Source organism: Cololabis saira, chromosome 13 (assembly GCF_033807715.1).
Source record: "Cololabis saira isolate AMF1-May2022 chromosome 13, fColSai1.1, whole genome shotgun sequence".
Classification (NCBI taxonomy): Eukaryota; Metazoa; Chordata; class Actinopteri; order Beloniformes; family Belonidae; genus Cololabis; species Cololabis saira.
In genome coordinates, this window is record NC_084599.1 from 32258466 (window position 1) to 32271643 (window position 13178).

At 41.6% G+C, this 13178-nt stretch overlaps 1 protein-coding gene across 1 annotated transcript in view; it reads left to right on the forward strand.

The window, feature by feature from the left end:
* LOC133458602 (collagen alpha-1(XXIV) chain) overlaps window positions 1-13178 on the forward strand; it is a 130872-nt gene that overhangs the window by 96543 nt on the left and 21151 nt on the right. Inside the window, exons 32-43 of the mRNA XM_061738670.1 lie at window positions 69-122; window positions 796-849; window positions 964-1017; window positions 1182-1235; window positions 5142-5195; window positions 5300-5407; window positions 6378-6431; window positions 6614-6721; window positions 10383-10436; window positions 11595-11648; window positions 11800-11856; window positions 12261-12314. Coding sequence (XP_061594654.1) covers window positions 69-122; window positions 796-849; window positions 964-1017; window positions 1182-1235; window positions 5142-5195; window positions 5300-5407; window positions 6378-6431; window positions 6614-6721; window positions 10383-10436; window positions 11595-11648; window positions 11800-11856; window positions 12261-12314 — 759 coding nt within the window. The remainder of the gene's footprint in view (window positions 1-68; window positions 123-795; window positions 850-963; window positions 1018-1181; window positions 1236-5141; window positions 5196-5299; window positions 5408-6377; window positions 6432-6613; window positions 6722-10382; window positions 10437-11594; window positions 11649-11799; window positions 11857-12260; window positions 12315-13178) is intronic.

Genomic DNA, 13178 nt, shown 5'->3' on the forward strand with positions numbered 1-13178 from the left:
AATCCATGTGTATCGCAGCAGAGATGATTGGATTTGATGAGTGTTTCCACATGATTCTGTGTTTCCAGGGTAAAGCAGGCGTTCCAGGGAGCTCCGGGGGGAAGGGGCCTCAAGGTGAAGCCGTAAGTATGCTGCGTTCACGCTGTTGCGTTGATGTGGTTGTTTCCGGAAACTGCAAAAAAAAACACATACTGTAAAAAAAAAAAAAAAAAAAAAAAAAATGGCCTGTCTGGAATCCGTAACGACTGTGGGAAAAAGATACGAAATGATTGCTTGGAAACTTTCCATGAGACGGAAGTTCTCATGGTTGGAAATATTTAATAAACGCTTCAGAAGCTCTGATGTGGCTTATTTCCTGAGATCAAACTGTGTATGAGGAGAAGACGTGGTTAATTAGATTTTTCATCACGTTTTACATTCCTCACACCTGGAAGCGCCCCACCTTGCGCGTTCTTGGATTAAGTCCTGGAAAACCACCAATGCCTAAAGGCATCAGGATTTTAAAACAACCAGACAGAGATATTAATGAGGTAGCGAGCCTTCAACAACGCTGAGGGAACAGTTTATGATGCGAGTCTCATCTTGTGTCTGGCTGGTTTTCAGTCTTTTGTCAAAAGTCTTGGACTGTCAATTTGCATGTTTTACAATATTAAGTTAAACAATCTGCTGGTTTCATTACATCACGCCGTAGGTTTGTGACAAATCTGTTCTGATTTCTCTTTTTCTTTACTCCAAAAATTATACAATTGCATAACTGGATTAGTGGGTTTTTGTTTTTTGTTTGTTTCCCCTCAGGGACCTAAAGGCCCCCCTGGAGAGCCTGGACCTGACGGAGAGCAGGGACTTGAAGTACTTTACCTTAAATATTCATCAGTATTGAACTGATTATTAGATTATTTTGGGCTTGGTGATGCTGGGATGTGATCTCTGAATGGCTCTCTGTTCTTGGACCCGTCCTTGCAGGGTGGTCCCGGTGGAGAGGGGGAGCTCGGCGCCGTCGGAGAGCCAGGGTTAAAGGTCCGTACAATGTTGGCCCCTGCAGTAATGTTGAGAACCAACTCCATAACAGTAATTGGTTGGAAGAGTTATTTCTGCAGAATCAGCGATTTGTTTAAGTAATACCCGCTTCTAAATGTGTGTGACCTCCAGCGAGCTCTGTGTTGTGTTTTGTCTTGCTGCAGGGTGACATAGGGGCTCCAGGAGCTGAAGGGGAACAGGGACAGGAGGGAATCAGAGTGAGTGACTGCAGATTAACACAAATCCCTTCTTTCCTGGGGTTTAAAGAGTCCCTGCTTTGGTCCATGATAACTCGGTTAGAGCCACCTTGGCTCATGTTACGTGTTACACAGATAATAGTACACACCTGCAGCTCGGTACACAGCACTGTGTGTTATATGAGCATGAAAAGTGTATGGTGGGGTTCTTTTTAACCTGCTTTGAGTTACCATCTTTTAAACTCGCAGTCCTTCGCTCTGCCGGATTATTATCATTTAATTTGTTCCATTATTTTCAGCTACAGACGTGTGTTCTACCAGCTTTATTTTCAACCTCTTCGACTTTCTTAGCTTCATGATTGGTGATGTTAGATTAAGGTTGTTTTCCAGACATCAAGGTTGTTGTTTGTCCATGAATTATTTTTACCATTGTGATTGTACAAATCACTTTGAAGCCATTCTGTGCTCACAATAAAACACAAATAAAATAAAATAAACTTCCACGACACGCTGCCCAGTGACTGTGTCATCATGATGTCCTGACTGATGGAATCACATTTAGTTGGTATTTTAAGCTCTGAAGCTGAAGGTGATGTATTTATTAACCTTAAAAAAAAAACATAAGTAGATGTAAGGCGACTTGTATGATGAATGCACTGACCGACAAGAAAGGCTTTGGCCAGCGTTGGTTCCGACATCAGTCGATACCGGTCAACGTCCGCTAGATGAAAATCAGACTTTTCTATTCACTGCCAGACAAATCACGGTTTTGCTTTGGTAAAAATAAATAAACTCAACATGCATGTCATGCACACCACTGTGCAAGTCTCAGGTAACTGTGTAGAAGTTTCGATTCTTTCAGAAATAATGGTTGTTAAATACCAACAAGATTAAAGGATAAGATGCAAGAGAGAGAATTATGGAATTATGCAGGTAATAATTACTGATCTTTTTGTCCTTGTTTTAATTGGGACTATTTATTATTTATTTTTCCTTTTTTCTTTTCTTACTGGTTCTTTGTTGTTATATTTTTTTTTTTTGTGTTTTGTGTTTGCTTTTTTGGGTGGAAATGCTAGAAAGCATTTGTTATAGAAAGTGTAAATAATAATAATGTGAAGGTTAAAGGGTAGGCATTTATAAGCTCAGAGCTTCAGCCTATTCCTTTTCGATCCAAATGATTACACGATATGCTATGAATGAGTGTACCATATTGAGCACATGATCGAAATAAATAAATAAAAAAAAAATAATACAATTTATTATTAAATACAGAATGAGGGAATAGAAGAACCATATTTGGTGTCATCAATTCTTCAAATTACACTTGCAGAAGGTTAAGGATTTTATAGAACCATCGTCAGGTGGATGATTACCTGTTTATACCAAACAGGTGTAACATCCATTCATTTCATATGTAGGTTGAAACACAGTTATTAACGATAGCAGCAACAGCTGTGAAAGAGGCATGAAACTTAGATGAGGAATGATCAAGGTGAAGCTGTGGAAGACCTTTTCATGTCCCAGGTCACTAACGAAAGGCAGTTTGCTCAGCGAAGAACCAGAGCGCAGGACAGGACTGAGTATCTGCAGGCAACAGTGAAGTATGATGGCGGTTCCTCGCAAGTTAAGCGAGGCTATTCTACAACGGGATTTGGCAGATTCATCAAGGAATGCACATCAGCGTTCTGATTAGCAGCAAATTTATTCTACAGCAGGACAGCAACCCCAAACATACAGTCCTGGGGAGCTTTATTCAGTCAAAAAAAGAAAGAAAGGGCAGTCCTGGAAGTGATATGACACCCACAGCCCTGATCTCAACACCAGCAAGTGTGTGTGCGATTACCGTATTTTCCGCACTATAAGGCGCACCTAAAAGCCTTTCATTTTCTCAAAAACTGGCAGTGCGCCTTATAATGCAGTGCGCCCGTAATGATCATTACGGTAATTTCTGTTACTGTAGTCAGGGGGATTGTGGGTAATGTAGTTGGTGTTGCCAAAGTAATGACGCTAAAAACGTCAGGAATCGTCACAGACGTTCAAGACAACAGCAGCGACGCTGACTCGCATAATGGCGACTTTGACGAGACGGAGCAAAGCTGGTTTTTATTTTGTTAATAAAGTTTGACATACGGTACTTTTCTTCTTGTTTTTTTTTTTTGCATTTGCTGTAGGATTTTGTAGCATTTCCTGTAGCACAGCTCCATCAGGTAGATACGTAACTCAACCCCAGCCACTATAGTATGGTATTTTACCATATATTTAGTGCGCCTTATAGTGCGGGAAATACGGTACATAAATGGCACTTTTCCACTAGTATCGGCTCGGCACGGCGCGGCTTTACACGGCCCCACACATGTGTTTTCGCACTGCCAGGGGAGAAGCGGGCAGGTTTGGGTGAAGCTGCTGTGACGTACTCGATTGCGCAACCGCTTTGTGTCGGCGCTGTTCAGAAATCAGCTGGAGCCGGGAGCGGCTGAGAAAAAAACAGCCCGTCTACATCGCTTTTTTATTTTTTTCTCGACAGCCACCAGGTTTATGAACATCTGCACCTCAGAGTTGGATCACCAAACAGACGTTTTGCGCTTTATAATAAAATCGCCGCGAGTCGCCTCGCGCTGACTCCATGGATCGGCTGACTCCCGCTTCCTGATTCAAACATTTGACGGCCCCGCCCCCCGACCAATCAGAGGCGCAGAGGGTGGTGACGTCCCCGCCCCCCGACCAATCGGTGGCGAGGAGGTGGTGACGTCAGAAATAGTCCCTTCTCAGCCCGCTTTCAGAACCTCACTGAAATGGTTACAGAAAAAAGTATCGACTTGGAGCGGCTCTACTCGTCTCAGCCCTAGTGCGAAAGCGCAAAACGGGTAGAACCTAGCTGAACTGATACTAATGCAAAAGCGCCAAAAGAGACAGACAGAGTTGAGCCAGTTTACACCTGCAGAGCTCAAGATTCCAGGTTTTTTAGGTTTTAATTGCTGGAACATAATGTAAGATATCAGTGGTGCTCTCAGTGAAAATATGAAAGGCATACAATATAAAAAATAAAATAGATACAACTAAACACATAAATATAAATACAATAAGAAGAGATAACATACAGATTTCACAGGTTGTAGTTATTGCACTGGTACAGACAGGACTTGAGAAGGATTTCACTGATGGACAGAGCAGCATGAACGTTGGCAGAAACAGTGTAAGTGCAGTTGGTCCGGGTCCAGGAGTCTGCAGGGGGTGGATGGATGGCTGTCTCGCAGTTTCCTGGACTGCAGCGGTACAAATAGTTGGTAGCCCGGGTGGGTGGGGGTCAGCAGCAATAAAACCAGCCCTTCTTTGGAGTCTGCCAGCGTATAGTTCCCGTAGCGGACTCCCCACGATCTGCTGGGCAGTTTAAAGTGTACAGCTGCTGTACCACACAGTCATACTGAGACAGAGGATGCTCACGCCTCTGTACACGTTGTCAAGACGCTGAGAGGAGAGTCTGGCTCTTTTCAAGTTGTTGAGCCTTCCTCATCAGAGAGGAGGTGTTCAGTGAGCAGGTTATGTCCGGGGGAATGTCCCCCTCCCCATGAATGAGGAGAGGACAGAGTTCTGTTCTCCTGGACCTCCTGTCGTCCACTATGACCTCCTTGGTCTTGCTGAGCACACATCCATGGTTAGTTCTCAGAGATGTTTGGGACAACTATGTGCAAGTTCACCGAGAGGAATTGTTTGAATTTAATAATTGGTGGTACCCAAATATTGATTTCGTTTTTTTCTTCAGTTCATTCACTTTGCATTTGCAAGTAAACATCATGCCTGCCTAAAACTTTTGCACCGTCCTGTATTTACTGACAGCAACAACTGCCCAGACATATGAGAAGTTTGTCAGAGCCTGTTTCGAAAGCTATGTTTTTTTTAATTATTTAATGAATTGAAATGTGTTTATAGGGGCGTCCTGGACCCCCTGGTGAAGATGGCTCTCAAGGAAAAGATGGAACCAAGGTGAATATAAAAAGATCTAATTTCTGAACTCAGTCTCATTTTAACCAAATTCAATAACGTTGTAATGGTGTTTGATTGGTTCTTGGTCTCTGTCACACTGTCAGGGCGAGCCTGGTGACCCGGGGCCAGCTGGGGAGCCGGGGGACAAAGGGATAGAAGGAGATCCTGGGCCCCAAGGATCTGCTGGGATGCCTGGAAAACAAGGCTTTCGTGTAAGTTTCTTTTCATTTTTTTCACTTGGAAACAGCCGTAATTGAAATGGGAGAACCGTTGCTGCTTATTCTGGTTTAGGGTTTTAAAGATAGAGCAGCCACATTGAGAGATTCAAATGCAGCAAAGACCTTATTCCTGCAGGCTCAGTAAAAGGTAGTTTGCCGCACTTCAGGGCACTGAGGGTGACTTGTGACCAAAGAGGACACGGCATCTCAAAGCCAGCTAACCTTTAAATTAAAAAAAAAAAGTCCAGATTTAGTGTAAAAACTATGGCGCAGTATTTAACCCTCCTGTTGTCCTCATTTTCTGAATACACCCCGTGTCCTCTGGGTCAAAATGACAAGTCTTCAGTAAACCCCCATTATAAGCAGCTTAATTGACTTTTAAACACCAAATTTCATCTTGCTTGAAGAAACAACTTGTCATTCATCACAAAATGTGTGAATGCTTAAGTTTTCCCTCTTTTTCAACTTCTTTATTTCTATAGGTAAAGAAAGAAATGTGCAAAAGGGAGTTTTGTATGCATTTTTATTCATCCCAATGACTCAGTTTCTTTTTTTTCTCCAGTGAACAATTTTTGATAATGTATAATATGAAATATAACATCCCATTCAACTAATTAGCACGTATAGGGCAGTATGCAAGTGCACAGCTTTTTGCAGATATTTATTACACCTGCAGCACACAGTATAGTCTTCCTTTTTAGGGCAGAACTTACATCTCTTCCTCTTACTTGCCATAGCTGGGGAAGTTTAATTTCAAGTTAAAAAAATATTGATTAAACAATTTAGGTTTTTTTTTTTTTAACACAGTGGCAGGTCATTGTGACCCGAGGACAACAGGAGGGTTAACTTGATCTCAATATTTGGAAAAGTGAAAGTCACAAAATATAGAGCAAACTGGTGGTTCGTGTACAAATTCAGCCTCCACTCTGTTTGTGGGTATCATTGAATTACTTTCTTTTTACAGGGCCTAGAAGGAAAATTGGGGTCCCCTGGAACTCGAGGAAAGCACGGAAAGAAGGTAAGTGCTACTTTCCTGACCAGTTTGTTAGCGTTGGAGGTTATTTTGCACTGAAGTGGATCCAGATATAAAAACTGAAACAGTGTTGGTTATTTTTCTTCTGAAAGGCATGAAGTCCTCATGCTGACTCTCTGTCCTTGTTTTTGCTTGTCTCCCTCATATGAACTGTTGAATCGTTGCAGGGAGAGAAGGGCGCTTCGGGACTTCTTGGTGAAATTGGCTCTCGAGGAGAACAAGGCCAGTCCGGAGAGCCAGGGCTCAAAGGTGCCAGGGGAACTCGAGGCCCACCCGTAAGTTCCTATTCCTCCTGACTTCCCTGTCCTGTAGACTGCCAGGTTGAATTGCTGTCTTGTTTGGGGAGAGAATTACTAAACTAATCACGTCAGTGTGTGGTTGTGAATCATAAATCGCACCAATGGGAGCGTCCATTACCGTGATTCCAGAATTGTAGCAGTAGTCTCATCTACAGAAATGGTATAATTTCCTCCAGCCAATGAGTATATTTCATAACAGTAGCTCACAACTTCAATTCAATTCAATTCAGTTTATTTGGGAAGGGACAGTGTACATTCATATACATTTAGAATTAAAAATGCAAATGCACCCAATTTTAGCTACAGAGCTAGTTTCCATTGGCAGTCCCCCGGCTAAAAATATAAAAGAAAGACAAGTTAAACAACAAGTTCACAGGCAGCAATACCTCCTGAAAAGTGGCTCTTCCACTAAAAGCTAGAACGTCGTAGCCTGCAAGCTTTTAAATGTAGTCCAGGGTGTACAGCTGTCAGTAGCCTATTATCTTACAATGTGTACAACTATCTGTTGCATATTAGAAAAGAATAGTCAAAAAACCTCTCTGTGGGGTGTTTTTTTTTATTTGTCCAGGTTCAGGCTGCCTTTACCTGCACAAATGGCCGTATCTCTGGTGTCAAATATGTTTCTAAGATAGATATGTTGATACATGCTGCTGCTAATGACTGGAACACACTACAAAACACTCTAAAACTCTCTGCCCTCATATCACACTCAGTCTTCAAACAAAATCTGCAACAAATTACAGTTCACTCTTGTACCTGTTGATCATGCCGACTTGCCACATCCCATTGTCTTAATGTTTTTCAAAGTTATAAGTATTTATATCTATTGTACATATTTATTGTATTGTTACTATGCATTTTTATGTAACATTGTTTTTTATTTCTAGCACTCCCCTTCCCCTCTCCCCTCAAAGTGCTTATGCTCTTTGTTAAGGCTGCATTTGCAAATAAGAATTTGTTCTTAAATTGCTTGCCTGGGTAAATAAAGGTTTAATAAAAAAATTAAATATACATGGCTCTGCTGGAGCTGCAGGGATAACTTTAAAGATAGATAGATAGATAGATAGATAGATAGATAGATAGATAGATAGATAGATAGATAGATAGATAGATAGATAGATAGAAAGAAAGAAAGAAAGAAAGAAAGAAAGAAAGAAAGAAAGAAAGAAAGAAAGAAAGAAAGAAAGAAAGAAAGAAAGAAAGAAAGAAAGAAAGAAAGAAAGAAAGAAAGAAAGAAAGAAAGAAAGAAAGAAAGAAAGAAAGAAAGAACTTTATTCATTCCCGAAGGGAAATTCAACTGTCCAGCAGCTCATCAAAACATAAAAATAATATAAAGGTTAAATAAAAAAATAAAATATACATGGCTCTGTTGGAGCTGCAGGGAGAACTTTAAAGAAAGAAAGAAAGAAAGAAAGAAAGAAAGAAAGAAAGAAAGAAAGAAAGAAAGAAAGAAAGAAAGAAAGAAAGAAAGAAAGAAAGAAAGAAAGAAAGAAAGAAAGAAAGAAAGAAAGAAAGAAAGAAAGAAAGAAAGAAAGAAAGAAAGAACGAACGAACGAACGAACGAACAAACTTACTTTATTCATCCAGCAGCAGCTCATCAAAACATAAAAATCAACCACACTTCCACTCAGACAATAAAAGCACATTAATATTAAAATAAACATGAAATATAAGGTTTAAAAATATCATGTAAAGTGCAAACTAAAATATAGTCCAGTTGTGACAGAGGTGAGTGTATGAGACTGAATTCAGGAGACGTTAAACAGTCTTATTGCTGTGGGGACGAAGGATCTCCTGAATGCTCCAACTTTGCATGTATACTTTCTTAAAGCTGGGCAGATAAAGACCCGAACCCATATTTCAAATAAACTGATCATGTTTGTGATAAGAGCCAGTGGAGACCCAGCCAGGCACCGTCGCGCCACCTGCTGGTGACAACAGTGCAACAATAAAAGGGGAGGATGTTTTGCACCGTCTGACCACAAGAGGGCGCCAATATTCAAGTTTTGACCAAAGCACTCAGCAGCTCTCTCTCGCTCCCTCTCACCTTCTCCTCACAGGGACAGCTGGGCTGCCTGCACTAAGTCAAACTGGCTGCGCTCGCAATCAAGCTGTGCCAAGGGCTCCAATTAGCATAACTTCACTTCATTTAAAATAAATTATCTTTGCACATGCTTAGGGCAAGAAGAAAATTCCACTTCGTTAAGAAAAAAGGAGCTAGAAGAGTTGTCCTTCAGCAGGAAAAGTGTTTTTTAAAGAGGGGAAGCCTTGGACTAAAGCCATTTTGGATCCCTGTGCCCTCAGCCATCATCATCGGAGAAAACCCCAATTCAGAGTCCTGCCAAATGCCTCCGCTGTGGTCGGTGCGAGCAGACAACTGGTTCACATCAGTTGACTTGAAAGATGCTTATTTTCACATTACCTTTTATCCACTGCACAGGAAATATCTGGGAGTTGTTTTCCAGGGATGGTCTAAGAGTTTCAAGTGGCCACATACATCAACAGCCGGCTTGTGCCAACCCCCTTCAGGATGTAGCTCATTAAACAGATGCTACGGTGTGACATCTGGGGTTTGAGACACCTAATCAAAGCACAGCTTTCACAGTCACAATGCCGTCACATCTAGAGATGCTTCACAAGATACCCTTGAGACATGCCAGAGGCTGCTGCGCTGAATTGCATCCTCTGTAGGAGCCATACCATTAGGGCACATGTGCATGACAGATATCCAGCTTCTTGTGCTCTGGATTCCCTGCAGTCGAAGTCGACTTTTTAAGTTAGGAAAAGTCAGAACCGGCTCTTGCCTTCTGAAATTATTAGAGGCCGACTTTTTGATTTTACACCCGGGATAAAAACCAACAAGCCCTGGGATAGACTGGGGACCCGTCCAGGGTGTAACCCCTGCCTCTCGGCTGTAATTAGCTGGGATAGACTCCAGCAGACCCCGTGACCCTGCAAAAAGATAAAGCGGGTATGGAAAATGGATGAATGGATGGACAAAAAAGCAACCAAACCATAAATTTGGACAGCCGCTGCTTCTTATGTAACAAATGTACAGAAACAAGTCCATCAACTTGATGGTGACAGGGAACGTCGAACAGACTGAGTTGTTTTTCCAGCGCAGTGAAGTCACATGGTCAAGAGCGTTTTAGCAGGTTCAATTATATGCAGCTGCTGCCATATGGACTGTGGAGACAGGGGCATACATTATGTTACATAACGGTGTAAGGTTATAGAATTACCTCTTGGCCTTTTCAAGAAATTATATTCCTGGAAACAAAAACAACCTTGATTTATTTTCATTTTTTTTAACTGACTTGCTTGAGTTTTTAATTTAAATTTTTTTGAAAGTTTAATCGAAGAATGGTGCGGGACTTTAAATCGAGCTGAGCGCTGAGATGAATAGCAGAGCCGAGAGGTGGTACAGTAGCTCGAGGAGGGAAGAGCGGGCGGAAAACAAGAGCAACCATTTACATATCCTCACTCATAAATCAGCAAAAGTCAGGCGACCTGCTTTTACGTGTGTCTCCTTTAATTTAGTTGTAGACTTGTTTTTTTTTTCTTCTTCTTCTTCTTCTTCTCTGATCCATCATTGATTTATCACCTTAATTTGTCTTACTCTCTGCATTCCTCCCAGGGTCAACCTGGAGTCATGGGGATGGAGGGACATCCAGGGCCAGCAGGATACCCAGTGAGTTTATCAATGCCGTGTTTTTATAAGCTCTATTTTCAAATATATACGCATGCATTTATATCCTGCAAAACATGGGACAAAAACAAAAGTAGGATCGCATCTCGATGAATTGGCAAACCTGGGTTAATGTGGAACAAGCTGAAGCATTAAAAGCATTAAAAAAAATCTGCTGCTGGTTTATTCATCAGATTTAAGTCCACTTGGTGGTACTTTGGATGACGATTTCAAATCAACACAGCTGTAAAAGTGGAATTTCAATTTAGTTAAGTCGCTTTTCCACTGAAGCATTGTAGGAGCTGGAGACATCCCGAACACTTTTATACTCTTTATTCCACTGTGTAATTAAGAAGATGAAACATCAGCAGAAAAAAAAGCACAAGAGTGTAAACCTCGACCCTTGCTAAATTTAGTTCAATTTAAACACACCGATTCATTTTCTCTTGAGGTTCATTTTGAAGACACTTTTGTTTTTTCATTTTGTGGACACTTTTTCTGACGTTTGTGCACATGGTTTTGCTTTAAAGCAAACTAATGATTAAATTATAAATGCATCACAGATCAGACATAGATAAGACTTGATCCTGGCATGCTGGGGTTAAGCTGGACCCGTGGCTCGCATGCTGGTGTAACCAAGCACCGGGTCGCTTCACTTTGACTCCCTTTGCAAAAGGTGTTTGTGAGACCTCAGCTGGTAGAGACGCCTTCATTTGGATGTTGACATGACCCGTGAACAAGTTACACATCCAGAAAGTGTCCAACCAGAGTCTGACCGTATCCTTATTATCAGACATGTGTTGCCTTCATTAGCTTTCATAAAAAGTCCAATGCAAACGACATAAACACGACACAAACATCAGCCAGGATGGTTGCACATGTGGTGAGGCCTCGGTTCCCCAGCGATGCAAGTTCATTTACTACGGTTCTGGGGGCATGTTTATGCAGGAATGACAGGGTTTTTTAAACATTTCGTTCCTGACTTGGATTGTGCGGTAGTTTCTGAGATTTTGCCAGAACCCAAATCCTCCATTGACAGCGTATGTAAACTACTTCACAAAGGATGTGGCTAACGTGTTGACAGCCATCACAATGGACCTGTGAAACAGGTGGTTTGATCATATACAGCAATCTCCTCTTTTTTTTTTTTCCTTTTTTTAGGGGCACGCTGGCAAGTCCGGGCCCATTGGACCACCGGGGCCTAAAGGTGAAAAGGTAACACGAGAGCCGAACTAAATGAAATGGAAATATTTCCATACTTTGATTCGAAGGCCTCGCTTCAGAGTTCTGCCTCATTGCTAGATGTATTTCTGTCTGCTGCGCGTCCATGCATTTGTGACTTGTGTATGTTTTTGCCACATTCCAGGGTTATTCAGGCGAGGGAAATCAGACTCCAGGACCACCAGGGCCCTTAGGTGAACCAGTAGGTCTTGCTTTCCTTTAAACTCTGCTTTCCAAACACTCTTTTGTTATGTGAAACCCAAACCGTTTAAAAACAGTAGTGCCGTAAGTTGAAGTGAACCCTGACGAGCTCTGCAGTTTTGCATCTGCAAAAATTTTTTTTCTTCCCGTAAATCTGCTCGCAATGTTGTGATTTTTGAGCTTTTTGGAGACACATATTCCTGTTCGGGGCATGATTATTAAGACAGACCTACTTTAAGCAAAGTCCTGGTTACTCTCTGTGACGGAGGACTTGCAGTGCACAGTATGAAGCGTACGCCGAGCGCTTTGCTCCTTCTCAGCAAGTGCAAGTTTAAGCTGGAAGGGTGAAAAAAGACCTGCATCTACGATACGTGTGCTCACATCTGTGCATTTATGTTAACGCAGGGGCCTCCAGGAGAACGAGGAGAGCGTGGAGAGCCAGGGGATGAAGGATATCAGGTAGAAAAGATCATCAAATAAACATAAGACATGATCCTCACTCACTGTAAATGTCTGCTAGATGTTTTTGTTCTGTTTTACTTTTTAATCTCAACATATGTTGGACAGGATCACAAACTTTTAAGTAATACATCTGAGAAGAGTGTTTTTGTCACTATGTGGCATCATAGAAATGACAAAAATAACAACCAATCTTGCTTCAGATGGGAAATCAGCTGTTTGGGACCTTATTTCTCCGCATTTCTCCTTTCAAACATGTCAGATAACTGAATTTGCTGACACATCTTCAGGTGGGACAGTTTTGCTCCTGGACTGTGGAGTCGTGCTTGAGCAGTGCCTGCAGAATGTGGTTTGGCAGCATTTTGCTGAAATAAGCAAGGTCTTACATGAAGAGGACATTGTCTGGTTGTCGGCACACGTTGCTCTAAAGCTTTTACTGTTGCCGTTACCATACCAGATGGGTTTTTTTCCAATGTAGCTTTCATTTGTGAATTTAGAAATGTGATTCCAAAGTATTCTCCAGTCCATGATTTTAGCTTGCGTAATGTTACAGACGGGAATTAATCGATAGCTGATGTCACACCGTGTGGTACGTTTGTGAGGCATGACCTCTGTTATCAGTGCCTGCTGTAACTTGTTCAAAATTCTCACTTCTGATGGAAAAAACTAAAGATGGAAGTAGGAAAAGGAAATTGCAGAAGGTATTTTCCTGGGAGAAATCGCTGATCCACACACCGGCCATAACTACTGACCAAAATGATTGTTTCATGGATTGTTTTGTAGTTTCTAATCAGATTATTAGCACTATTAAATCCCACTTTTCTTTTTCTGCACTTGCTTTGACAGCAGAATTTATAGATCTTG